Source organism: Aureobasidium namibiae (assembly GCF_000721765.1).
Source record: "Aureobasidium namibiae CBS 147.97 unplaced genomic scaffold scaffold_19, whole genome shotgun sequence".
Classification (NCBI taxonomy): Eukaryota; Fungi; Ascomycota; class Dothideomycetes; order Dothideales; family Saccotheciaceae; genus Aureobasidium; species Aureobasidium namibiae.
The window spans coordinates 103,397-128,424 of record NW_013581190.1 but is presented as its reverse complement, the minus strand read 5'-3'; the positions used below and the strand labels follow the sequence as shown (position 1 = coordinate 128,424).

The following is a 25,028-nucleotide window of genomic DNA, read 5'->3' as shown; positions in this document are numbered from 1 at the left end:
TTGCTGTTTCCATTTTAGCTGTGTATATCATACGGGGAGCGCAGGGGGACTTGCTTAGCATCACAATAGCTCGTGGCATGAATCAAGACAAGACAAGCGTACTCCTTTTCCGCTTCCTCACCTCCGCGGCATAGCCCTGTATGTCTGATCAGTCCATGGATATCTGACTGGATCTTCAGTGAAAAAGATGTAAGGAAACAGAAATCGGAGATTCTTGCTAAGTTTTGGAGATTGTGGTATAGGAGCTGTAAGATATCTGGTCTATGAGCTTTTGTCTGCGACCAACACTGTTGAAGCTTATATGGATTGCCGCGCTTGCGGCTCTGCATCAAAGCTGTATGATCTTGCTTAGTACTCAGTCACCCTCTTATGCCTCTTACTCTATTGCTCTAACAAAATGGACCGAGTCATGCAATGCTACGGCCGTACAACGCTGGGAGTGTTGATGCATATCCACTTGCCAAGGACGAAGGATTCACTGATCAACTAGAACGGCAACAACTGCACGCCAGTACCGCATATCCGGGACCAAATCGCACAGATGCACAGCCGTACCCAAGAACGACTCCACTTAGGTTGATTCCAAAGCTACTGCCAAGGAGGAAGGATTAATGCAATAGGCAGATTTATCGAGTAGGATCGACGAGAGCAGCAGTAAAGCAGTCCCACGCAAGTAACGATCGCATGCAACATCACTGAACAACGATACCCACGTCATATACTCAGTTTCCTACAAAACCCAAGCCGTGAGCCCAGCTCGAGCAAGCAGTCTTCTGTAACAATCATCAAGGAAACACCAACCATGCACTTTTCCACTTCCACCTTCATCGCAATTGCTTCCCTCAGCAAGTTAGTTTCAGCAACTTCCTGTTCATCCTACACGCCCTCAAAAGACCCCTACTCTCAACCAGCCCTCCGCACCTTCATCATCAGCAAAGGCGTCGTCTGCGACTCCACCACCACACCCTGCCGCGTAGACGTCGGTGGCTACGTCTCAGATGGACGATCCCTCAACCTCAGTGTCTCTGACCCAGAAGACCTGTACAAGACCATCGGCAACCAAGTAGACTTTACCTTCAACACCACCGTAACGGACTTTGTCGCCGGAAACCCTGATATCGCGCATCCACTGACCTGGCCCATTCCCAATGGGACAGCGGGGTATGTAGGTTGGACCGCCAATCACCGCTGCACTGCTGGTCAGTTGTCGGGCTGCGATGATGCTGCGGTCGAGGGCGCGTTTGTGGAGGCGTGTACGCCGTACCCTCAAGCTGGAGAACTATCTGGCACGATCGCTGAGATAGGGACGGATAGGCAGGCTGCGGTGGCTGTGAGCTGTAATCCTGCCAATAGTACGCAAGCGAAGAGTGGGAATTATACTGGTAGTTGCGATGCTGGGGAGACGGGGGATGCGGCTGGTTTGGGGGGTGCTTCGGTGGTGTTGCTTGTGTGTGCTTTGGGGATTGCGGTGTTTGGCTTTGGAGGTCTGTGAGGGAGAGAGAGGCTCTAGGTATGTCCATATGGCGTTCCTGTTCGAATATGACGGTTGACAAGACTGTAGGATTACAGGGTCGAGAACCGTATGACATCCTTCTTCTTGTCTGGCATGGTTTTGACGTTGAAGTTCGAGTTCGATAATGAGCTTTGTGTTCTTTGATATGGCTGTGCGCTCGCACTGCCACTCTACTTTCTTCCCCGGTCGCTTGTACAGTGTAGAATCGTTGATGTTCTGACCTGTGGAGCTTTTTCGTGCTTGTCATAGTCGAATATTCTCCATACCGCGGCCCATCTGACGGTCGTAGACAAGCAGCCCAAGTAAGACCCAGCTCTACCGTATATCTCCTGAACCTTTACTTAAAGCTTAGCAAGGATCTCCGACCTCTGCCTCCTCACATCTTCCTCAACGGCCTTCTTATACAGTTCATTCAATCGCTTAGTGACTAGTCCCATAGTCCCATAACCAATGACTCTCCCATCAATCTCCCTCACAGGGATATGCGAAGGAAACGTGCCAGTGCAAAAAGCCTCATCGGCACCATACGTTTCTGTCAACGTAAAGTCTTGCTCGACCACCGGAATACCATTCGCTTGGCAGATTTCAATGGTTTTGGCGCGGGTGATACCTTGCATCTGGTATGCGCGTGTTGGCACCCAGACCTCGCCTCCACGGACAATGAAGAAATTTGTCGAGTTGCAGGTCTTGACGAAGCCGTGAGGGTCAAGCATGAGTGCTTCGTCTGCGCCGACCACATTGGCTCCAATGCAGGCTTGGATGTCAGTAGCTTTAGAGATATGGTTCCACATCTCATCTTTGACGTCTGGTTGGCCGCGGCGGATGTGTGAGGTGATGAGTTTAAGGCCTTTGGACTTGACGCTGGGGTCCGCAGATTTGTATTCTGGGATGATGACGATGAGAGGTAATCCGATGTTGACGCTTGGGTTTTGGTAGGGTGTTGATTTCAGTCCTCGGCTTATGACAAGACGGATGTGGATGTCTTTTGCTTGTTGCATGTTATTCTTGTCAATCGTTTGGTGTATCAGACCCAGTAATTCTTGTTTGGTGAGTCCCAAGTCCATGTACATTGCCTTTGCCGACTGGAACAGGCGGTCGATGTGTTCCTTTGCAAACTGAACACGGCCCTGGACAACTCGCATGCCCTCCTAGTCCTTGTCAACATCCAGCCGAGAATGTGTTGATGGACATTGACTCACCCAGATACCATCACCAACGAGGAAGTTCGAGTCGAATACAGAGACTGTTGCCTCCTTTCGTGAGCGCAGACTGAAGTCCCCCGTAACGCCATCTCTCATTCCAATCTAGGGAACAGTCGTCAGTCGATGATCGACACGAAGACAAAGCAGTACCCACCAGTATAGAGTCATTCTTGTTGTTTGGTACTACTGCATGAGTAGCCCCTGATCCGACGGGTGTCATCTTGTGATGCAGTCGACTTGTGACAGATGTAAATATTTCTTTGTAGAAGTCCCCTAAATCGAAAATCACGCAAGACCAATGCTGGAAGATGTGCTAGAAGCTGGGAATATCGATTACTTCAATGCCATGACTTTGTGTTGAGGTTTGCAGTGTACCTCGGACACGTCCGTGAAGTGAGTCGTCGAACATTTCGGACCAACCCGTGCTTATCTTCAATCGTCTTATCGCTCAACATCGTGGGGTTGGAGCTGGAGAAATTCGAGCACGCAATATCGCTTGGCCGGACCGGTCCGAGGTAAAATATACATTGACTTTCGGACTTGTCCGTGAGTTTGTAGATGTCGTGATTGCAGGTTGCCAGGTACTAAAGCTATATTATAGCTATCAAGTGCAATGCTCCGTCCGCCAGAAACTCGTAGTTATTATTGACAACTACCATGGACATGAAGATAGTTCAGTCGTCAACTAACGTTCATGAACAACGCATTGGAGATGTCGTGGACCAGAAGAGCATTGAACGGAGATTGCTGATGAAGACCGACGCTGTCGTTCTGCCGCTGATCGTATTGACCTCAACTTTGGCATTTCTCGACAAGGCAAGTGGTGGCAGTCCCAGAATATGACCAGAGCCCAGCTAATAGTTACCAGAACGGCATGGCTTACGCGGCTGTCTATGAGATGAGGAAAGAAACAGACCTCCATGTTCAACAGTACAGCTGGCTCGGGCCATCTTTTACCTGGGCTACTTAGTGATGGAGATGCCCACTGTATGGCTGCTGACAAAAGTGCCACTGGGTAGCTATATTAGCGGGACTTTGTTTACATGGGGAGGGGTTGTCTGTTGTATGGCTGCGTGCAGCAACTTTGCAGGTCTCGCCACGGTACGCTTCCTCCTCGGAGTCTTCGAGGCAGGCATACTTCCAGCATTGTTGCTTGTCAATTCGCTGTGGTACACCAAGAGGGAGCAACTGTTGAGGACGGCGTTGTGGTACAACACTTTTGCAGGAGTAAGTTTGGTTGATTTGCTCGTGTAAGAATGACGTGCTGACATTATGGAAGATCTTTGGCGGCATCCTCAATTTTGCAGTCGGCAAGATCGATGGTCCACTGTCCACTTGGAAGGTATGAAGATCGCTGTGCTGTGCTGATAGGTAAGAGGACTGACCCGGAGGCAGTATATCTTCCTGATCTATGGCTCGGTGACGATGGCTGCTGGTATTTTGGTTTTCTTTGCTTTGCCGGATGATCCGGGACATGCATGGTTCTCTACCAAAGATGAGAAAGATCTCGCTCGGATCAGAGTGTCCAAAACTCGAGCAGCGACTCGTGATAAGGTTTGTTGTAAGTGATGAGCCACGAGTCAAATATATGCTAACTGTCCATCGTAGAAGTGGAAATTTTACCAGAACCGGGAAGCTATCGCCGACCCAAAGTACTGGTGTGTGGCAGTGTTCGTCATTGCGCAGTCCATCACCAATGCAGGAATAACAGATGTGAGGATCCAATGAAGTTCTGCTCGTTGGAAGTCGATGCTGACTCCGCAGTTCAATCCACTGATCATCGCTGATTACGGCTTTTCGAAAAGCAAAACCACTCTGATGGCGACACCACAAGCTGGCGTTGCTTTCGTAGCTCAAGTCGTCTGTACGGCCCTTGCTTACTTCGTACCAAACATTCGCTGTGTTCTGTGGACGCTGTCTTCCCCGCCAGCACTGGCGGGTGCCATCATGATCCATAGTAAGCTGATGTTCGACAACAGACGACCCAGAGCTGACTTTTTTCAGTGCTCAACGCCGCATCGGAGAGAGATGCTTCCCTTGCGGGCGTATATCTCATGGGCTTTTACAACGTCCCGTGGGTTCTCATGCTCAGTCTCCAGTCTTCCAACACAGCAAGCGCGACCAGAAAGAGCTTCGTCTCGGTCTCGGTTGCCATCTTCTATGGTATGTGTCTCAAAGCACTCGACTTTATGTACGTAGGCAGAACACTGACTCGTTCGTGCGTACTAGCTGTGGGCAACATCATTGGGCCGCAATTCTTCAGATCATCACAAGCTCCTAAGTATGGCTTGGGCATAGGTGCAATGCTTTGCTGCTTTGCCATAATGGCTGCGACCGGTGTCGTGTATGGGTGAGTTTGACAGAGATGCCTCCTGACTCTGTCGTGAGACTAACAACTTCTCAAGACTTCTGTGTGTAATGGAGAACAAAAAAAAGAGACCAGAGATACGGCCAGTCGGACTCTCAAATTGAGCTTGACGAATCCTTACAGGTTGAAGACTTGACAGACTTTGAGGTGGAGAAGTCCTTCCGATATGTATACTGATGAGATCCGCAAGCCTGTGATCAATCGTTGTTGCAGTTCACATTGAGTCAATATTCTTGAGCATTCGGCGCTCACCACCCGACATTCTGATCATGATCAATCAGGTAGGGGTAGTCAAGCATGAAATTGTCAAGATCTGCCAGATCAAAAGAGCAACTTGCGTCAAGAACTGCCTGCTCAAAGTTGGCCTCCATCCAGTCCGTCGATATGTCATGATTGTTTGGTGATGTCGTCTCTTGGGCCCTGTCCTGGTTTCTCCTTGCGAGAACCTGCTCCAGAAGACTCTCGAAGAACTCCGAGTAAGCAGTCCTCTTCGGATCGACCATCTCGAGATAATGCAGGACAGAGCTGTAGGTGGATGATATGGCGGAGACAGTGGGCAAGTCAATGCTTGGTAGACTCCTGCTCATTATCTTGTCAGTCGATCTGATGCCAACGGTCGGGTCACAGAGGCTGTCAGACTTTGACTTACCAACATGTATACAGCCAAGCAAGTCCGGCCATGAGAACATCGTGCAAAGTCTTCCAGTCAAGCAATATCTCGTTACGCTCTCGTAGCAGGTTCCAAGTTTCTATCGCAGATTTGGCGGCCTCATGACAAGATCTCGTCATCTCTTGGTCTGGAACAGGGAAACTTGGTGAAGGCCGGTTGAGCATCATGACCACAATGGCGTATTGAACCTTCATCTGCAGATAGACGGAGTTTTGTGACGTAGGATATTCCTCAAGTGACCCTCTCCATTGGCTCAACCTCTGTCGGAGACTGTTGACAAGGCGCTGTAGAATCGCCGGGCTGAGCGATGTTGCTGGTCGAGCAATGTAAACAGACTCGAGAATGTCTCCAGATATAGCCCAAAGCTTGATGAGATGTACGGCTGGACCGACACCAAAGGTCATGAGGGGCGCGTCTGAAACAGCTGATGTCGGTAAACTATCGTCTTCTTCAGTGTGTTTGGGAAACATGGCGTCTATGGCTTGATTGCGAATCGACAGCGTTCTTCCTAGGCCAACGGCTATCTTTCTAGTTAGGAGGTCAGCATTCGTGTCCAACCAGTATCGTTGGGCCTTGATTACCTTTCCAGACCGTAGATGCACCACCAGCAACGATTTCTCGCTTCGAGTTCAGACGGTGCATACTTCCACGCCAGTCCATTGCGATGAAGGCCCATCTCTGTTGCAAGACTCATCGCTTGGCGCACCAGCTGCCAAAGATTGAGATGATCGGAAGCAAGCGGACTGCGCATAGACCAGACAATCAACAGTATCAATGCAGTGATTCTGTCCAGTCCAGAGAAAGAATCAAAAAATTGCAGCGCAGTCCTGTAGTACTCCTCAGGAGCAAACATTGACTTCAGCTCTGCTCCACAGCCAGTATTCTGAGCCTCTTTCGTGCCAGTTGCAAGAGTGATGAATACCACAAAGCGCTGGAATTGGCTGCAAGTACTTCCATGCTCATAAACGCTACTGTAAATCGAGCGCAGTGCTGGGTATGTCGCGACTGGCCACCAGATATGCACTCGCTTCATGTACACGGATATGGCAAAGTCCGCCACATGCTTGGGTGGCAGCGAAGCACAAGACTGGCCGAGCTCGAGCAGATGATGTTGAGGCGATGCCTGAGAGGTGGGGATAGCAAGAGCGAGATTCAAATTCAAGCTGCTGAAAAAGATCTTTGCGAATCTTGCACCTGCAGCATTGCCCACTGATATTCCGTCAGCCTCAGGGTAGAAGTCGAATAGTTGGCCGCTCACCGTAGTATTGTGCCATCACATCGGCATGACCGAGACTCAACGCACCCAGCTCCTGAGATATCTGATCTATCGGACGCGCATTTCGTTGGTCGTTCTCCCAAGCAAGACCTGACTGCTGCAGTTGAACGTTGACATCAAATCTGTGTGCGTCATCAAACTCGACACGAGTAGGTCCAGTAGAGCGCGATTGCGAGGCTTCAAGTCGTGCTTCCAGGTCTTGGACTCTATCAATGAGGTCTTTGACCACTTCGTAGGAATAGAAGACGCGACTTGTAATGTCGCAATCATGTTGAGCGTCATTGCATTTTCCACATCGAGGTAGTACGCCGTCGCACTGGTACTTGATGAGCGAGTTTTCGACGTCTGGTCGAGGTCAAGTGATGGTATCACCTTGACTTTGCGGCTGTAGCAATGACTACAGGCCTTGTACGAGGCAGGTACGATGTTGTCCATCACATTGAGTAGTCACGTAGGCTTGAGCAAGCCCCGGACACGTCCGAGATAGTCGCTTACGTACAAGACTTATGACCACCCGATGCTGCCTCATCCCCATGCGCTTAAATCTGTAACGCCTACAGTTGTAGTGATGCACAGTAGCTTCGAGATTCCAAAAGGATCCACTGAGATTTGTGAAAACTATGGCTCTCTGTGGGACTTTCCATCTGTTAGAGATCATTGTGCATTTCTATAGTACTGTTCATGCTCCAGACCTTCGTAGGAGAAGTTTGTTTCATCCTACTTATACCATGATTTGTACTATCGACATGCATAGTTTGTGTTGATAGATCAGTCAAGTCCACAGAGAGACGACAAGACAACGACGGAGTGGGAGTCACAAATTCTAGCACATGGGGAGGGTAATGTTGGAGCTTCATCTGTGACTTGAATCCAATGCTACACGTCCCAAGCACAATACAAGAGAGTGAAATTATGTTCAATGACTTTTGATTATTGCTAATTTCGTGAAGGGTATCTACGTTATTTTGTTTTTGGTCACAAGACAAACGTCTCAAACGACGACCTTGTGGGGAGCATCCTTCTCCTCGGGCTCGCCGAAGATGTTGACGGGCCAGCGGGGCTTGTTGGCAGTGTAGGGGATGTTGTAACGACGACGCTCCTCGGCACCAATCTTTTCAATCTTCTCAAAGTCCTCCTTGGGCAGCTCAATCTCCTTGAAGTTGTCACGGATGCGCGAAGCAGTGACGGACTTGGGGATGACCGAGTGGCCGCCGACCTGTGCCCAGGCGAGGATGACTTGTGCGGGGGAGGCGTTGAGACGGTCGGCAATCTCCTTGACGGTCTTGTGCTGGATGAGGAGGGGCTCGCCGACCATGTTGTTGCCGAAGGTCGAGTACTCGGTGATGTGGATGCCCTTCTCGCCGCACCACTTGATGAAGTCGGTCTGGAGGAGGCGGGGGTGGCGCTCGATCTGGTTGGCGGCGGGGGTGACACCGGTGGCGTCAATCAGGGCCTGAAGGTGCTCCTGGGTGTGGTTGGAGACACCGACGGCGCGGGCCTTCTTCTTGTCGAGCTTGGTCATGGCAGTCCAGGTGTCAACGATTGAGACGCTGTCGAGCATCTTGACGTCGCCGTTGTCGCTGAGAGGGAACAGGTTCTGGTGGACATCGCCCGACTCGTCGAAAGCGACGGGGAAGTGGACGAGGTACAGGTCGAGGTAGTCGAGGCCGAGCTCAGCAAGGCAGTCGTCAAGGGCGGGGGCGACGTCGTTGGGTCTGTGCTGCGAGTTCCAGAGCTTGGAGGTGATGAAGATGTCCTCACGCTTGATGCCCTCGCTGAAAGCTCTCTTGAAGGCGTTGGCAATCTCCTTCTGGTTGCCGTAGACCTTGGCCAGATCGATGTGCTTGTAGCCGGCCTTGAGGGCCTCGTAGACGGCGGCCTCGACTTGGCCGGGCTCAGCCTGCCATGTGCCGAATCCCAATTGACTGCGATGCACTGTTAGTTTCGACGCGAACGTGTCAGCTGCTATTGGAGGGAGACTTACGGGATAGAGGCGCCGGTGTTGAGCTTGACAGTGCGTCCGAGAGACATGATGTGTGATATGAGGATGGATTGGAGTTGTAGAGAGAAAGGGAGATTGTGTAGACAAGAAATGTCGAGGACGAGGGGTTCGGAGGGGCTTTCATATATTTGGCCCGGTGGGGTAATATGGGGTTCAACCGACTGCGACACGCCATTTTACCCGACAAAACGTCATGCACTCCTGCCCGTGCCGGATGCCACATATGTATCTCCGTCCACCTCTCTGTTCTTGCACTGCAATCTGCCGGTCTTGCCTTTCCCCGAGATCTTCTTCGTTGCGGTGGTTGCCACAGTCCCGTCCTTCTCACCGTCGCCTGCCGGCTGATGATTAACCTTGCAGCGCTTTGAAACAGAAGTGGAAGAAAGCAACGCGGGTGCCATCTGAAGCTCTCTGACCTTCCATTCATCTCTGAATCAGCCTGTAAAGGGCAGTGCCCTAGTACCAAAGCTTTACTGAGCGGCAATGTTGGCCTGTTGCCATCAAGGTAGGAGCTTTCTCCATGTAGACCTCCTCGGTGGCTGCGAACGTGAGACATGCTCAATTGGCGAGGCCACTCTTGCTTTCATGCTGTCTATCAGCATCGTGCACAAGTGTCCGTAATGATAGCATATCTCCTTAGTCATTTGTTTGCTTTCCATCGAGCAGTGCTCTGTTTCTTCGCGTGCTCATACCCCAGATTTCCTAGATGTCCTCCAGTTGCACGAATGATGGGCGATTCTGATCACCAGTGATCCAGTTTCGCTGTATGTCCCTGGATCAACATTTTGCTGTGTACACTAACTGCCGAGTTTCTTGCATGAATCACGGAGACATGGCTGGGAGCTATGGGAAGGGTTGGAAAACGACTGCGTTGACTGAACAGGGTGGTCCCCACGACAAGATCTACCAAGACTTATGGCCCTGGACGAAGCACATTTTGGCCTGGCGCTTCGATTCTTCCACATCCACGACTTCACTTGCTCATATCATTCATCGCTCAAGCACGTCAAAAGTAGCTCATCCGAGCTCTAACACTAGGTCAAAGATCACAGTAAGATTGATCTGTAGCGTAAATTGCCTTGCCACCGCACGTCATATCAGTAGGTTCGCCGAGCCATGCTCGGATTCTGAAAACAACACTTCCGCACCGTATTCACAAGGTATAACAGGAGCTGCCATTGTCAAAGACTCACGCGAGTCCACCATACAAACATCTTCAATCATTGGGTTTATCGCGTAATCGATACCTGTCAAGTTAACTCCAATCTCATCTTCAATCATGCCAACCTACGCAGTACTCGGAGCAACAGGCAACACAGGTCAATCCCTTCTCAAAGTCCTAACCCAGACACCCGCCAACAAAATCCACGCCTACTGCCGCTCTGCAGCAAAACTCGGGAGGCTACAACCCGATGCCATCGCAAATCCGAACGTGAAGGTCTTCGAAGGCGGCCTTAACGACACAAAAGTCATCCGCGACTGCATCAAAGACACTCATGCCGTATTTCTCGCTGTGGCGGTCAGCGGAAATGTACCCGGCAACACTATCGCGCAGGATACCGCACGCGTAGTTATTGCCGCTATGAGAGAGCTTCGAGATACAGATACGACTATCAAACTACCCAAGCTGATTGTTTTGTCGTCGGCGGCGATTGACTCAGTCTTCAGCAAAGACATACCCAGACTAGCTCTCAACCTCCTCTTATGCGCAGAGTCGAACATCTACAACGATCTCATTGCCGCTGAACGCCTCCTCCGCAACGAACAATCATGGCTCTCAGTGACTTTCGTCAAGCCCGGTGCCTTGACCATCGATGTGCAGAAAGGACACAAGCTTACAATGCAAGCCCCGAGAGGCGTGGTGTCGTTTATGGATCTAGCGGCTGCAATGGTGGAAGTGGCTGATGCTGGGGATGAGTATGAGTGGAAGGCGGTTTCTGTGAATCCGGTTGCGAGCGATGTGGCATTTCCGTGGCAGAATGTGCCGTCGCTGGTGAAGGGATTGCTGTATCATTTCTTTCCTTGGGCTTATGCTTGGCTGGGTTGAAGAAAGCGCAGACATTCAATCAGAACGATCAGACATTGGTGTTTCCCAAAGCTCCTCAATTTCAGCCACAAATACATGCGCAACAGCGAATGATTTTCGGATCGTGCCAAACAGACTTCTGAGACGATCTTTTGGCTCACACGTCCATACTCTTGAGCAAGCGACTCTGAGTGGATAGAGAAACAAGAGTTTGGACAGATTTGTTTCCTGCATGGCATATTCTGTCAAGTCGAGCATCGTGTTTACGTGTTGTTCAACGAAGACATGTGAGAGTGCTGGTGTGGCTTCGATGGTTTCCAACCAGATAGACCTGTAGTCGTAGACCCCAGATAAGAAGATTGAGGTCGCCGCCAGGTATATCTTCGCAATGGTGGTACGGTTGTCTTTGGCGACTTGCTTGTTCAGTGTCGAGAGGCGAGTGTCCATCTCACACAGAGAAAGCCTCAGATCGAATCCCTCCACGGCCAAACCTCGTAGATGCTGTACTTCATGAAGTGATAAGCTGCTCTTGTCTACGCCTTCCAGATATGACAACGCTCTCGCACAATGATCTGAGCATTTGATCATCAGGTTGAGCAGATCGTTCATAGGATGAACATCATTTACCGTATTAATATCGGTATCCATCAGGTTCATCCAAGGACTTTGAACGAGAAAGGATGATTCCGAAAAGAGCAGAGAGCGTGAAACTTCGAACATTCTCATCTGATTGAAGAAGCTTAGCCCCAGACCTGAGCGGAATGCTTCTGGTCCCAGATGCTGGAGTATCCTAGAGGTTCCAAACATCGTATGCTTGATCCAGCCTTCTCCAGTAGGATCATACATTAGCTGTCGATTATCAGTGACAGGGATCAGGAAGACATGGTGAGAAAAAGTACCTCAAACAATCCGAGCAGGAATGTACTCGACACCAGTGATTGTGGAATCTTTGCATGCTCTGCATCGACGACTTGCCTCACCGAGAGTACCGCAGTCTGGTAAGATTCCAAGGCCAGTCTCTTGTTCCGTGTCTGATCTGAATTGCTCTCACGATAAGCATACAACTGGCTCAATGCCTTCAGTGCATGATGCACAGCTTTGTCCGAAGCGAAGTATGTCTGGATATCTGCAAACCATGTCGAGGAGCAACCAGTAAAACTGTTTTCGCCCACAAACCTGGTCAAAAAGATGTTCAAGACGTTGTTACTATGCTCCAGGCTCGGCTTTTGTGGTATCTTCGAGCGAGCCAAGGCACTATTCTGGATAGTATGTCGATTGACGAGTTGGAATTTTGCAATTGTCGTCGTCTTTGCAGGATATACGCATTTCTGATTCCGCTTGGAACAACCAGTGCATGGTGTGCCACCAGAACACTACAATGGTACAAATGCTCAGCAAATGATGACCGGCCAACACATATGGCAAACTCACCTTCAAATGGCTTTTCGCACATCTCAGACATCTTGAACGCTCAAGTCGACGGTCTAAGGGTCCAAGACGCATCCTGTCGCACGAAAATATCCAAAAAGAGACATGATTGAGCGAAGCTAGTCGGCGCGAAGTTATATGTGAGTTGCGTGAAGAACAGTTGGGCGAGGTCGCCGCCGACAGATGAGCACGGCCAAGCTGACTATACCTGATCGAGAAGTGTTCGCGCGGAATGAGGCGCACGGACTGCGGAGGAGCTTCCTTCTTCCTTGTCGTTAACTTCTTCCGGTCTTTTTCATCACCCAACTTCGTATACAAACTGTATCGCGCGTAGCTATAGCGATGCACAGTACGTCCGAGGGGCCAGATAATATACAGCGATAACTGATGGAGATCCGACTCTCCGTGGACACACTTACGATCCGGATACTCTTATGCCTTTCTATGCGATCACGTCGGTTTGAGACTCCGTGAATGAACCTTTAGGGAGTGCAAGAGCAATAGCGTTCTGCCAAGGTGTTCGCTCAAACCAGTCCAAAACGGGAAGTCTTCGAGCGACAGAACTCTGCGCCGGCCCAGGTAGGCTCCACTGAATGTTCAATCCAAGTATAAAGGTATCACTTGCGACGCGACATTGCAACAATCATCATCCAACCTTCACTCATCTTGCATTCGCATCACCAATTGTCATCTCCTACTTCAGCATGAAGACCTCTCTCTTCTTGACCTATGCAGCTCTGACAACTGCCACAATCATCCAGCCCCCACCTGGAGACTACGGTGTCGCATCCTCTACCATGGAGCTCGTCGACACCTCGAGGAACGACACCTACGCACCTTTATCAGAACATCGCCGTATCATGGTCTCCACCTACTACCCAGCAACTTCCCTCAAGAAATGTCAACCCGTCATTGTCCCATACATGACCCCCGCAACCGCAGCCGTCTACGATCAGATGTACGCACCCCTCGGTATCCCCAATGGCACTTTTGCATCCTTTGAATTGTCTACTTGTGCTTTCCCTCGCAAGGATCGCAGCAGAAAGTCCAACGGCTTTCCAGTTGCTCTGTTCTCGCCCGGCTTGGGTAATTCCCGCTTGATGTACGGTGCGATGGCTCAATCACTGGCTAGCCATGGCTTTGTGGTCATCACTCTGGACCATGCCTACGATGCCGCTATCGTCGAGTATCCTGACAAGACCGTCGCAATTGCTGTGAATATCGAATCTAATGAGCAGATTGAAGCAGACGTGATGGTTCGCCAACACGATGTTTCATTCCTGATTGATCAACTGCACGATTGCTCCATCAGACAACAGCTCTTTCACAATATCGCAGACACCAGATCTCTCGACAAAATTCTCATGGCTGGCCACTCTCTAGGCGGTGCAACCGCTGCAGCTGCAATGCTCGCAGATACCCGCGTTGCTGCAGCCGTAAACCTCGATGGCACTCTCTTCGGCGATATTCTGCACAAGAACTTCACATCGCCTTTCATGATCGTGAGCCACCAAGGCAAGAATCTCAGCACTGATGTTTCGTGGATCCAAGCTTGGAGCAATGCAATGGGCACAAAGCTTGCTGTCACGCTAAATGGCACCCAACATGGATCTTACACCGACTTGCCTCTGTTGGCGAATACTCTGGGGCTTACAGGTAATGTGAGCGCCGAGATTGGCGAGCTTTTGGGTACGATGGAGGGAGCGAGGGCTGTTGAGCTCGTCGACACTTTTGTGCTGCAGTTCTCCAACTTTGCTAGAGGAGCGAGTAAGGCTTTGTTGCCCGCGGGCATGGCCGGTAAGTTTCCCGAAGCGAGAGTGCTGGACGAACAGGTCCACAAGCGCCAGTGCTGAAGGCACGCGCAGATTCGAGCTTGTGCAGGCTGGCATTGTATTGCGGATTGCGGGAAGATTGAAGCAGCTGAAGGACATGAGCAAAATTGTAGAAAGGCGTATGGAAGACAGCAAGGAAATTTCATATCAAGAGGAGCGGTATAGAAAGTTTATAAATCTGATATAGATTGTGGTATAATTATGTCATGATATGGTGTTGATACATTGTGGCATGATATCGTTCATAAAGCGACTCTGAGTGAGGAGCGCGCTTAGTTGGAGGACTGACCGCCCTTGCGGCCGGCCTCGACGGGGTCAACCTTGCCGCCAGCGAACTCTGTGATCCTCGTCAGTCACTGTTGTGTGTGTGTGAAAAAGATGAGGAAAACTCACGACCGTTGCCGCCGGAAGAACCACCGGAAGAGCCGGTAGACTCGGTGCTGCCACCAGAGGACTGACCGCCCTGCTTGCCAGCCTCATGGGGGTCAACCTGACCCTGAGCGAACTGACCGGTACCGACACGCTTGTCGGGGGTACCGTCCTCCTTGAGACCGCCGTGCTCTGCAATCATATCAGCAAAGTGCTCCTCTTGCCGAAGAAAGCCGGGAGAATATGCATACCAGTGGGCTTGTAGGTTCCAGACATGTTGATGGATTGGATAAAGTAAAGACTTTGTTCTGAAGTGGTGCGGTGTGTGGTGAGGTTGTGAGAGAAGCTGTAGGATCTTGATGCTTTGGATTTGTTGGATGAAGAAGGAGAGGTAGAAGCAGCAGAGGACGAGGTACTTATACGTCTTTCTCCCATCGTTTCGTCAAGCGGTCGGTTAGCTGGGTCGTCTCAGCCATGCACAAACAAGTGTCTGGCTGACTTGGGAATTCAGTAAGATGAGCTGACGATGATGCAAAAAGTGTAAAAGTGGAGTAGATTGCAGGCCCCGTGAGCCGGTGGAACATGCAGGTGCAACGGGATAGCTTTCCCCACAGATCGTGCTTCTCTAGCTCGTACCTGAGTGGAATCGAGATCTGGTGGTGCAAGATGACGCTTATACAGCAGATCTTGTTCCGAATGCGGCTTTGATTGATCCCCTAAAGCGCGTCATCAACGTGAAGCGCTCCGCGTTCAACGCATGGAGCGGGCTCCTTTGTTGACAGCCTGAAATTGATCTTCTGTAGCAAGCTGCGGCTCATTTTGAACGCAGGGAATGGAAGAATCACTCTCAGTGGCGCCAATGCATACTGTCAGTGTCTCTTGGGAGGTATGGAGAGTCGTATATTGATGATCAGTGAAAATCTCATCGGCAACGATCGCAATGTCGCCATGGGGTTTATTTGTAGCGTCGTGGCGAACGACGACATCCTCTATCCGAATCGAGCGTAAAGTGGTCTTCGAGACACGGCTCGACGCGATATGATGACGCGCTTCTCGCGATCTGAAAAGATGTCAACATGGCACGAGCCTCACATGTTTCCATCGTTTTCTGGATCGCTTGCGAGTTGTGGAGAGAGCTCATTGAACCGTTCGAACTCAATCGCTTCCTTCAGCCGCATGGTTACGATGAACATGCAGTTTGCGGTCTAGTGTCCCTTGATCGAGGAGAAGAACCACACTCGTGATGTAGATTGCGTGGTAAATGCTTCCTGCAGGGGCTGTGAACGCGAAGCGGTATTATGGGTTTGACATCATGCACTCGGGTCGATCTGTTGACTATCGACAGGATAGGCGCAGTGGAGAGACACATTGGCGATGGAAGATGCAATTGTCTTTGTAAGATGAACACATCAACAGATGTAGCTGTCATCTCGAGACCATTGAGGTGAAAGGAAGCGACGTGACGTTTGGCGGCAGAGAGATGGTGTGATCAAGCGTCTGCCTGGATACGACAAAGTTGCATTGCTGCTTGTGCTGAGTACTCGCATTGCATCAAGGTCTTTGCGTTGAACGCCTTCTGTACACCGAGTATGTTGACCGTTACTCCTGACGCTCTGCATCATACGTTGCTGCAATGAAGCGCTGGAGTAGCGAACAGACTTGCTGAGCACTTTCCTCGACGCTCACAAGGCTCATGTGGACCAACAGCCCCTCTCTCGCCATCAGTGAGACTGTCTTTGCGGCGACAGCGTACGCCTTCAAAGATCTGGTTGAGCTTTGAGCTTTTCATCTACTCGGCAATTCTTCAAAAGCGTCGTTCGCGGAGCAGCGAGCAGGGCGCCACCGAAAATATGCCAAAGACGCTCACGCAGACCTGACACGATCACAGTAGGTCCATTGGAAGGCTATACCAAATCTTAACGCAATGCTTGTCAAAAATTGCATGCTCCAAACAAAGTCGTATCCCGAGCGGACTTCTTGCCGATTGACGAAGAATAGAATAGCTTGGAGAGAATTTACCCCTCATTGGGAGAAAGGCAAGTCCGTCGGAACAAGACAAGTCCGCTGAACCCCTCCAAAATGATCGAAGATAAATGCAAACACTTCCGCTGGTGTTTTGGCCATTTCCACTACTCTTAGACTTACAGAAACATGTCCAGCAAAAATTACAAAATCGCCTGCATTCCCGCAGATGGCATCGGTCCGGAGGTTATCGACGCAGGAGTGAAAGTGCTCGGAGCGCTCAGCTCAGCCAGCAAATCGTTCACTCTGGATTTCGAACACTACGATTGGAGTTCTGAAACATACAAGAAGACTGGCAAATACATTCCTGGCAATGGCCTCGAAGAATTGAAAAAGCACGACGCAATCTTCTTTGGGGCCGTCGGAGCACCGGGTAAGTTCTGTGCATTTGAGGGTTGGGAACAGACCAAGACTGATACAGAGAAACAGATGTGCCCGATCACGTCTCGCTATGGAGTCTTCGTCTGGCTATCTGCCAGGGATTTCAGCAATACGCAAACGTCCGTCCGACAAAGATCCTCCGTGGTATAGAGTCGCCTCTCCGCAAAGCATCGACCGGTGATCTCGACTGGGTCATCATCCGCGAAAACAGTGAGGGCGAGTACGCAGGCCAAGGAGGTCGCAGTCACAAAGGCCAGCCGTGGGAGATTGCGACCGAAGTCAGCATCTTCACTCGCCATGCCGTGACCAGACTCATCAAATTCGCCTTTGAGGTCGCGCAGAAAAGAGACAAGAAACACATTACTGTTGTGACAAAAAGCAACGCACAAAGAAATGGCATGGTCATGTGGGACGAGATTGCTTCGGAAGTCGCAAAGGACTTCCCTGATGTCAAGGTTGAGAAGATGCTTGTGGATGCCATGACATGTCGCATGGTATTGCAACCAGGATCGCTGGACACTATTGTCGCCACGAATCTTCACGCAGATATCCTGTCGGACCTAGCTGCAGCTTTAGCAGGCAGCATCGGTATCGCACCAACCTCCAATCTCGACCCGACACGTCAAAATCCCAGCATGTTTGAGCCAATCCACGGATCTGCTTTCGATATTACAGGAAAAGGTATTGCCAATCCTGTGGGAACATTCTGGACTGCAGCAGAAATGCTGCGTTGGTTGGGTGAAGAGACCGCTGCAGACAAACTGCTTGAGGCTGTGGAGATCGTCAGTGGAAATGGTGTTTCGACGCGTGATCTAGGTGGCAGCGCGAACACCAAAGAAGTGACAGATGCAGTATGCGAGGAGATCAAGAAGATCTACGCGTAGAGTGGTTGCTGCCTGATTGCTTTGTAATCTTTGTAAGCAATACATAGGAATGATGTATGGAGAGTGAGTTGAAGGGCAACCAAGACAAGTGCCCCGCATCTCACCTCCCACAAGCTTTCAGTGACACAAACATGAAGCCGAAACATATAAACACCCATCACACCTACTCAATCCAAAGCATCCAAATCCTATCAATCGCACGATTCGAGCAGAATGTCCAACATCAAACCTTACGATATCTCAGTCCAACAGACAGCAATCGATCGGTTGCAGCAGAAGCTCGCTCTAATCGATTTCCCTGACGAGCTCGATGACGCAGGCTGGGATTACGGCGCATCTCTGCCCGAAGTCAAGAGATTGATCACTTACTGGCAGAATGACTACGACTGGCGCAAACATGAAGCAAAGCTGAACGAACTACCAAACTGCACCACTGGCATTGAGGTCGTTGGGTTTGGCGAATTGCAAATTCATTTCATCCATCAAGAGAGCTCGGTCAAGAACGCCGTGCCTCTACTGTTCTGCCACGGATGTCAGTATGCTTCAGCTATGTATTGCAGGAACAGAATTGCTGATGATGTGTAGGGCCAGGAAACTTCACCGAGGTGAGCAAGGTGTTGCCTTTGCTGGCTGACACCAAGGATGGCGCACCTGCTTTCAACGTCGTAGCACCTTCGCTTCCAAACTTTGCTTTCTCGCAAGGAGTCAAGAAGCGAGGCTTTGGCATTGCGCAATATGCCGAAGTCTGCCACAAGCTGATGTTGAAGCTGGGTTACAAGCAGTACGGTAAGCTTCGTCGTGACTTTGGGAGACCATACATGCCATTGATTCCATGCAGCAACTCAAGGCGGCGACTGGGGCTTCTGGGTCACAAGAACGATGGGTCATCTTTACCCAGAAGCATGCAAAGCTTCCCACGTCAACATGACCCCACCAGCCATGGATACCAACCTCACAGCTGCTCTCAACGACAAGTCCTCGTTTACCAAGCAGGAGCACGAATCATTGCAACGTCTAGCCAAGTTCCGCTCAGACGGCGCGGGTTATAGTACCGAACAATGCACTCGACCCCAAACCATCGGTTACGGACTCCATGACTCTCCAGTCCTTTTACTCTCCTGGATCTTTGAGAAACTCCACGATTGGTCCGATGATTATCCCTGGACTGCCGACGAGATTCTGACTTGGGTGAGTATGTATTGGTTCTCTACTGCTGGCCCTGCAGCCAATGTACGCATCTATTACGAGGCGAAGCACAATGCATCAGGCGACGATGATATGGAGATGATGAAGGTGGCTACTGGTCATGTACCACATGTCAAGCTCGGTGTCATGTACAACTGGAAGGATATGGAGACGTCTCCGAAGGCTTGGGTGAGGAAGATGGGAGACGTGGTCTTCGAGAGCGATAACGATAGCGGCGGTCACTTTGCTGCTTGGGAGAAGCCAGAGCACGTGGCTAGAGATCTCAAGAACATGTTTGGAAAGGGTGCTGAGGCTGCAGAAGCCTTGAGTGATGCGAACGGCTATGATGATTGATAGTGTATCTGTACTCGTGGTTCGAGTATTCGAGAGAATGAGAATTGTTCCGGGCTCGCCGGGATGCAAGAAGCCTGCGCCCGGGCCATCAGCTCGCCTTCCTCCGGCGAGTTATTCGTAATTTCATCTTATAATTTCCAAGCCGGCGGCTAAACAAAGCGCCAACGTTCCTCCCTGGATGCGAATAATCTACTACTCTTTTGTTTTTACTTCCAATGGACGATTCAAAGCGATACCCATCAAATTGCTTGAGTAGCGGTGGCTGAAGCTAGTCACAATGTGTAGAGACTGCGTAAAAGTCGGCAAGAATGACAAGCATCACGACACCGCTCGTCATCTGCTCCGCTTTCCCAGTGCCGTGTCCGAATTGTTGACTGAGTGGATTCATACGCACCAGACTAACCCATATCCGGATGCCGTAGAGAAGGTCGCCTTGCAAGAAGTCACAGGCTTGAACGCGCGGCAACTCAATACTTGGTTTGCGAATTATCGTCGGAGGAAGCAAGCTAGTCGCCCAACCCAGGATGCGCCAAATTCTACATCCCGACTCACGACTGGCTTAGTATACGGCAGGTTGGACGCAGAAGCTGATAACGCCAGTCTTGCTGAGAAAGGTGCATCTCTATCATCGCAGCAGAGGAGATTCCAATGCACTTTCTGCACCGACACATTCGCCACAAAATACGACTGGACCAGACACGAAATCTCCCTCCATCTGCCGCTGAAACGCTACATCTGTTGCCCTATCTCTGCTGTGCAGCAATGTCCAAGTACCGGAAAACAGATCTGTGCATATTGCGGCCTTGCATTCCCCACCTCAGAACACACTGCTTCTCATAACCACCAATACTGTCAATCGAGGGAACCTGACGCTAGAATTTTCCTCCGCAAAGATCATCTTCGTCAGCATCTGCGCTCTGTACACGAGTGCGATATACTTCCTCACATGGATCACTGGCTTTTGGAGGCCGTGTGGGTCAATAGCCGATGTGGTTTCTGCGGGCAGCGCTTTACGGTGTGGAGTGAGAGGAATGAACACATCGCAGATCACTTCAAAAGTGGTTACGACATGAGCATGTGGAAAGGATGTAGAGGGCTTGATTGTGCGGTTTCCGCCCAAGTCAATGCAGCCATGCCGCCATTTCTCATTGGCTTGGAACGACTACGCCCATTTCCATTTAGTGCATCCGATGCAAAGCGTCGAGGTTTACCTCTGAACAGATCATGGGAGTTTCTTGTTGCGGGACTGCATCGTTTGATAAAGCAAAGAGTGATGCAAAACCGTCCTGTGTCGGACCAAGAACTGCAATCCGAAGCTCGACTTCTCACCTACGGATCCACAAGCACCAATCACAACACCGCAGCCAACAACTCCGAATGGCTCGACCTCTTCAAAAAAGCATACAGTCTCGATATCCTGACATCTCTCACCGAAACCTCCGCATCTCAAACAGCCGCAGACCTCGAAGTCTACCATGACCTTGGTATCTCAATGCCGGCTTTATCGCAGGAACAACATACTTCTGCACTTTTTGCACTGTTCCAAAGTGAGGGGCCTGTCCCGAAGGCTTATTTGCGGTTTTCGGCTTTACGGGTCCCGCTGCATAAAGCCTTGCCGTTTGAAACCATTGCTGCGCCGTGGCCTGCTGCTGGGCATTTGGGGGATACTTTGATTGTTGCTGAGTGGGTGTTTCGGAAGACGCTGGGGGTGCAGTTGAGTTTCTCGTCTCTTGCACCAGGATCTGTAAGCGCATGGCCGTGGACTGAGGATGAGGAGAATGAGGAGGTGTTGTTCAATGATCTACTGCTGCCTTGGGAAGGTTCTCAAGGAATATCGTGCGAAGAATGCTGAAGCTGTGGAGAGCTTAAATTGAACAGCAGAGCAAGGTGCTGCTAATCCCTGTCTACACAAATCACTGATCACCACATCTGCACTGAAACCACGGCGAAGTTGTGATGGGATCACTCCCAGGTGATGAGAAGTTTAGAGTACATCGCATCCCGATTGTTTATTACCTATCTCTCGAAAGCATTGGGGATCTCCACTTTCACGTGCATTACAAATTTTTCCACACGGACACGGGCGAATGAGAGATATGAAACTTTGTCGTTCGATGGTAAACTTGGAATACCCGGTGAGAAAAGACTACCTATGAATGTTCCGCATGCAATCAAACTGAGAAATGAAGCTTTGACGATATCGTGTCCGTTCTTGAGAGCTTCATTATCGCTGAGTCGTTTCGGCCGTTGTTGAAAAAGAGCCTCGTTATGGCTGAGTGAGTCTGGTGGTGTTTGAGAAAGGATTCGTTATAATCGAGTGAATCTGGTCGTGATTGAGAAAGCATTCGTAGTGCTGAATGGAGTGACTAGTCTGCAAAACAATAGTCAGTGACTATCCCGAAAAGATCGCTTTGCCTCGCGCATTAACCTACTTTGAGTCGATGTGGAGACTTGTTGAGGTTCTTGCTCCAGGGGCTCAGGGTCCAAGACTTCGAACTCGACCGGCGATCCGGCGTCAAGCATGATCGCGGGTCCTGCATTCTCGATCGGCGCGTGCTGTCCAGGAGGCAACATGATCTCTTCGCGGGTGCCATGCATCCAGTACTGCACGCATTCTCTCTCGCTCAACCCAAAGCGATAGCGATGTCCAACCACCAATCTATTGTCCACCCGATGGGCCAAGATGAACGGAGCAGTGAACTCCACAACCTTTCCAGGTTCCAGAGTCACAAAGTACTGATCATCGAGACCGCCCAGCTCGCGGCAGATGTAGCCTGATCTCATGCCGCATTTGACTGTCTCGAGCTGAACAGGCTTGTCATTGTCGGAGAGATCGATGCACCAGAAGTTCCTACGAACTTTGGACCGAGCGTAGTTGAACACGGTATGCCACGTGTGGATTGTGATTGGAGTCGGGTGCGAGAGGGTGACAGATAGAGTGATTGAGCAAGGCGCGCCGATTGTGGCAGCCGCAGGCTCCAAGGCGATGTTGACGCTGATGGCGGGATGCGACATTGTGTGCGGTGTACAATGATGAGTGTGGTGGAAGAGGTTGAGAAGTTGACGTTGTTTTGGGAGTGACGGACGCCAATTGGAACTGAATAGAAACAGGCGTTGGCACAGAATCTAGTCATACTTCTTCTTAGAAGGGAGAAAGCGTGATTCTCACCATAAAAATGCACAATACGCTCTGGAAAAGCGACATATTCAAAGAGATGTCTAAATGTTGATCCTCAGTGGCAACCATTTGTTCTTCGGAGATCCCTGGGCATTTTTACAGCTGTATGCGTTACGAACATCTGGAAACAGGAAGGTGAGATCACAATGATAGAGTCAGAATAGTTCCGAAAGGATCTTGCGATTGTGACAAAGCTTCTTGTGCGGCTCCCAAGTTGTTCGCTCGAGACCATGGTAGTTGCAATTCCCCTCAGACAATTAGGCATATACATGAATTTTCGAGATACTACCTACACACAGGAGTTTTCTCGTAATCGTAACAACATCAGCTGTACGCGTTCTTTCTTACACTGAGGTCGAGGGTCGAATAGCTTAGTTTCACACTGCTAGTGCCAGCGAGGAGTCGAACTTCCCTCTCAGGCATACTCGCCACCCCTAACAACATCGCTGACTCCCGATTATGCGTCGCCGAGCGGCGTCTGTTTCTTCGCTCTGCCGTATCCCCTCGCAGGACCCACAAACATACCCACGGCACCGAAACTCGCAGCAAACATGATAGCGCCAGTATAAATGACAAGATTCGACCAAGCCGGGCCACCGCCCCAGCCTTTTGTCGACCAGCCTTCATGTACCAGGCTCTTCATGATGAAGCCAGAGCCAATGATCGCAGATCCTCGACTTGCTGTCAGGATAGCAAAAACAAGCAAACTCTGATTATCCTGTTCTTCTTGATCGCCTACAATCTCAGCTGCGAATCGAGGCCGCAGCACTGCAAAACCACCTGCTGTACTGCCAAATGCCACTGCGAATACGGACAGTGACCAGAGGTTTCGAGCAAAGCCCCATATGAGTAGAGCTTCAAGACTTGCGCCAACGGTGCTGATGAGCATTGGGATGTAATATGATTTGCGCCAATCACTGTGTACTGAATCAGTATAAGCGAGCTCGTGTAGTGGGAACCCCAGAGGTACTCACGCAAGCCATCCTTGTAATGGCTGTCCAATAGCCTGAGCCAGATTCAGAAGACTTGCCAGCATAGCCGCTTCCGCAGGGGAGAGTGCAAAATCGGCACCAAACGAAGGCAGATAAAGACTTGGTCCGTAATGAGCGGCCGCTTGGATCATGGTTGCGATGAGCATGATGAGAAAGAGTGGTTTCTTTGCAAATTCAAAGTCTTTCCTCGATGGAGACGGCGGTTTAGCTGATACAGGCAATCGAGGGCGTATGCATAGCAATCCAAGAGACGTTACGATGAATGTGATGATGCCCCAGCCGATCAAAGTGGCTTTGTAGCCGTAGCGATTCAGACAAGCTGTGTAGACTGGAGGCAAGCCTGCTCCCGCGGCTGCACCTGCCGCGCATCTATGATAGGGTCAGCAGTGACATCAAAAACTGTATTCAAGTGCAAAAGACACACATAAAACCATATGCCAAACTCTTCTTCACCTTGAACCATTCCGCCATCAGATGGATGGACGGACCGAACAGCATGCCCGCTCCCATGCCGTAAAGCAGACCAATTGTCATGATGAGTTGCAATGGCTGGAGCAGAAGTCAGCTCACAAATGTACTCTGCATGATGTGAATTCTTACATACTGTTCTGGCAAAGCCTGCACCAATGGCAGAAAAGGCACAGATCGAACAACCCAGCCACATAATTGGAATACGGTGCTTGGGGAAATTGTTGACATAGTACATGACTGGAGGCAATGACAGCTGCAAAACTCCGTTCGACAGAACTCCACCGGTTGACACAAGATTCTGACCTTGGAATGGTGGGTGGGTATTGAAGTATGCCTCAAAGACGCCATAACAGTAGGGGAAACCTGTTCCAAAGTTGTCAGACGAGAACTCTTCCGGTACAAGTCGTGATAATAGTACTGTACATACCCCATGCGGTGACCTCGATTATACATGCTCCGAGCAAGAACAGCCAAGCTCCTTCTCCGCCATCTTGAGGAGGATAAGTAGATCCGCTTGCATCTGTCGCAGGCATGGTTGAGTCATGAATATCTCGATAGACCCCGGCTGGTTTGTCCACACGGATTATGATTTCCTGTTCGTGCATCACAGACATAGGGAATCGAGGTGGACTGGTGAATTGACCAACCCATTTTGCTGGGATGCGTGCATTTTATAGACGGCTGCATTGGTCGGGGGAACTCTGCACTTGGTTATGCGTAGGAGGCGATGTCAAGCAGGGCGTAGTGGTAGATGTCACTCGAGGCACAGGCGGAGATGTCGATCAGGGCGTGGACAAAAGTCGTTGTTCGATGTCAAGAAGGGCGTGATCCATGATGCGGAACGGAAGGATTAGCCGAGTTGCTGGCGGAGTCCG

General features: G+C 50.4%; 14 protein-coding genes across 14 annotated transcripts; 7 read left to right on the top strand and 7 right to left on the bottom strand.

Annotated features, from left to right (window-relative positions):
• Positions 1–769: 769 nt before the first annotated feature.
• M436DRAFT_55258 (uncharacterized protein) lies at positions 770–1,492 on the top strand (the record flags this gene model as incomplete). Its single annotated transcript, XM_013568403.1, has 1 exon — positions 770–1,492. A coding segment is annotated over one exon (723 nt), but the record flags the coding sequence as incomplete, so codon positions are not given.
• Positions 1,493–1,854: 362 nt separating this feature from the next.
• On the bottom strand, positions 1,855–2,935 carry M436DRAFT_55169 (D-aminoacid aminotransferase-like PLP-dependent enzyme; the record flags this gene model as incomplete). The annotated part of the gene is made up of 3 exons (XM_013568382.1): positions 1,855–2,661; positions 2,713–2,817; positions 2,870–2,935. The coding sequence occupies 3 exons, from the start codon at positions 2,933–2,935 to the stop codon at positions 1,855–1,857; spliced, it is 978 nt and encodes a 325-aa protein (XP_013423836.1).
• Positions 2,936–3,372: 437 nt separating this feature from the next.
• M436DRAFT_75826 (MFS general substrate transporter) lies at positions 3,373–5,260 on the top strand (the record flags this gene model as incomplete). Its single annotated transcript, XM_013568519.1, has 9 exons — positions 3,373–3,531; positions 3,652–3,942; positions 3,995–4,057; positions 4,111–4,269; positions 4,342–4,428; positions 4,480–4,672; positions 4,720–4,878; positions 4,945–5,065; positions 5,152–5,260. 9 exons carry the CDS (start codon positions 3,373–3,375, stop codon positions 5,258–5,260), a joined length of 1,341 nt encoding a protein of 446 aa, XP_013423973.1.
• A 71-nt stretch (positions 5,261–5,331) lies between these two features.
• On the bottom strand, positions 5,332–7,464 carry M436DRAFT_85144 (uncharacterized protein; the record flags this gene model as incomplete). The annotated part of the gene is made up of 5 exons (XM_013568518.1): positions 5,332–5,662; positions 5,733–6,281; positions 6,335–6,962; positions 7,012–7,374; positions 7,431–7,464. 5 exons carry the CDS (start codon positions 7,462–7,464, stop codon positions 5,332–5,334), a joined length of 1,905 nt encoding a protein of 634 aa, XP_013423972.1.
• A 556-nt stretch (positions 7,465–8,020) lies between these two features.
• Positions 8,021–9,060, bottom strand: M436DRAFT_55183 (aldehyde reductase-like protein; the record flags this gene model as incomplete). Its single annotated transcript, XM_013568385.1, has 2 exons — positions 8,021–8,954; positions 9,014–9,060. The coding sequence occupies 2 exons, from the start codon at positions 9,058–9,060 to the stop codon at positions 8,021–8,023; spliced, it is 981 nt and encodes a 326-aa protein (XP_013423839.1).
• Positions 9,061–10,310: 1,250 nt separating this feature from the next.
• On the top strand, positions 10,311–11,078 carry M436DRAFT_55213 (monooxygenase/oxidase; the record flags this gene model as incomplete). The annotated part of the gene is made up of 1 exon (XM_013568393.1): positions 10,311–11,078. The coding sequence occupies one exon, from the start codon at positions 10,311–10,313 to the stop codon at positions 11,076–11,078; it is 768 nt and encodes a 255-aa protein (XP_013423847.1).
• A 15-nt stretch (positions 11,079–11,093) lies between these two features.
• Positions 11,094–12,560, bottom strand: M436DRAFT_75823 (uncharacterized protein; the record flags this gene model as incomplete). The annotated part of the gene is made up of 3 exons (XM_013568517.1): positions 11,094–11,906; positions 11,957–12,430; positions 12,489–12,560. 3 exons carry the CDS (start codon positions 12,558–12,560, stop codon positions 11,094–11,096), a joined length of 1,359 nt encoding a protein of 452 aa, XP_013423971.1.
• A 629-nt stretch (positions 12,561–13,189) lies between these two features.
• On the top strand, positions 13,190–14,338 carry M436DRAFT_55451 (PAF acetylhydrolase family protein; the record flags this gene model as incomplete). Its single annotated transcript, XM_013568447.1, has 1 exon — positions 13,190–14,338. The coding sequence occupies one exon, from the start codon at positions 13,190–13,192 to the stop codon at positions 14,336–14,338; it is 1,149 nt and encodes a 382-aa protein (XP_013423901.1).
• A 251-nt stretch (positions 14,339–14,589) lies between these two features.
• M436DRAFT_55443 (uncharacterized protein) lies at positions 14,590–14,962 on the bottom strand (the record flags this gene model as incomplete). Its single annotated transcript, XM_013568445.1, has 3 exons — positions 14,590–14,654; positions 14,711–14,878; positions 14,938–14,962. The coding sequence occupies 3 exons, from the start codon at positions 14,960–14,962 to the stop codon at positions 14,590–14,592; spliced, it is 258 nt and encodes an 85-aa protein (XP_013423899.1).
• Positions 14,963–16,837: 1,875 nt separating this feature from the next.
• On the top strand, positions 16,838–17,973 carry M436DRAFT_75820 (tartrate dehydrogenase; the record flags this gene model as incomplete). The annotated part of the gene is made up of 2 exons (XM_013568516.1): positions 16,838–17,081; positions 17,138–17,973. The coding sequence occupies 2 exons, from the start codon at positions 16,838–16,840 to the stop codon at positions 17,971–17,973; spliced, it is 1,080 nt and encodes a 359-aa protein (XP_013423970.1).
• A 213-nt stretch (positions 17,974–18,186) lies between these two features.
• On the top strand, positions 18,187–19,512 carry M436DRAFT_55546 (alpha/beta-hydrolase; the record flags this gene model as incomplete). Its single annotated transcript, XM_013568469.1, has 3 exons — positions 18,187–18,505; positions 18,559–18,759; positions 18,812–19,512. 3 exons carry the CDS (start codon positions 18,187–18,189, stop codon positions 19,510–19,512), a joined length of 1,221 nt encoding a protein of 406 aa, XP_013423923.1.
• A 298-nt stretch (positions 19,513–19,810) lies between these two features.
• On the top strand, positions 19,811–20,995 carry M436DRAFT_16703 (uncharacterized protein; the record flags this gene model as incomplete). The annotated part of the gene is made up of 1 exon (XM_013568358.1): positions 19,811–20,995. A coding segment is annotated over one exon (1,185 nt), but the record flags the coding sequence as incomplete, so codon positions are not given.
• An 86-nt stretch (positions 20,996–21,081) lies between these two features.
• M436DRAFT_85137 (uncharacterized protein) lies at positions 21,082–22,527 on the bottom strand (the record flags this gene model as incomplete). The annotated part of the gene is made up of 2 exons (XM_013568515.1): positions 21,082–21,323; positions 21,945–22,527. 2 exons carry the CDS (start codon positions 22,525–22,527, stop codon positions 21,082–21,084), a joined length of 825 nt encoding a protein of 274 aa, XP_013423969.1.
• Positions 22,528–23,147: 620 nt separating this feature from the next.
• M436DRAFT_55234 (MFS general substrate transporter) lies at positions 23,148–24,686 on the bottom strand (the record flags this gene model as incomplete). Its single annotated transcript, XM_013568398.1, has 5 exons — positions 23,148–23,607; positions 23,665–24,040; positions 24,105–24,231; positions 24,287–24,516; positions 24,581–24,686. The coding sequence occupies 5 exons, from the start codon at positions 24,684–24,686 to the stop codon at positions 23,148–23,150; spliced, it is 1,299 nt and encodes a 432-aa protein (XP_013423852.1).
• Positions 24,687–25,028: the final 342 nt, after the last annotated feature.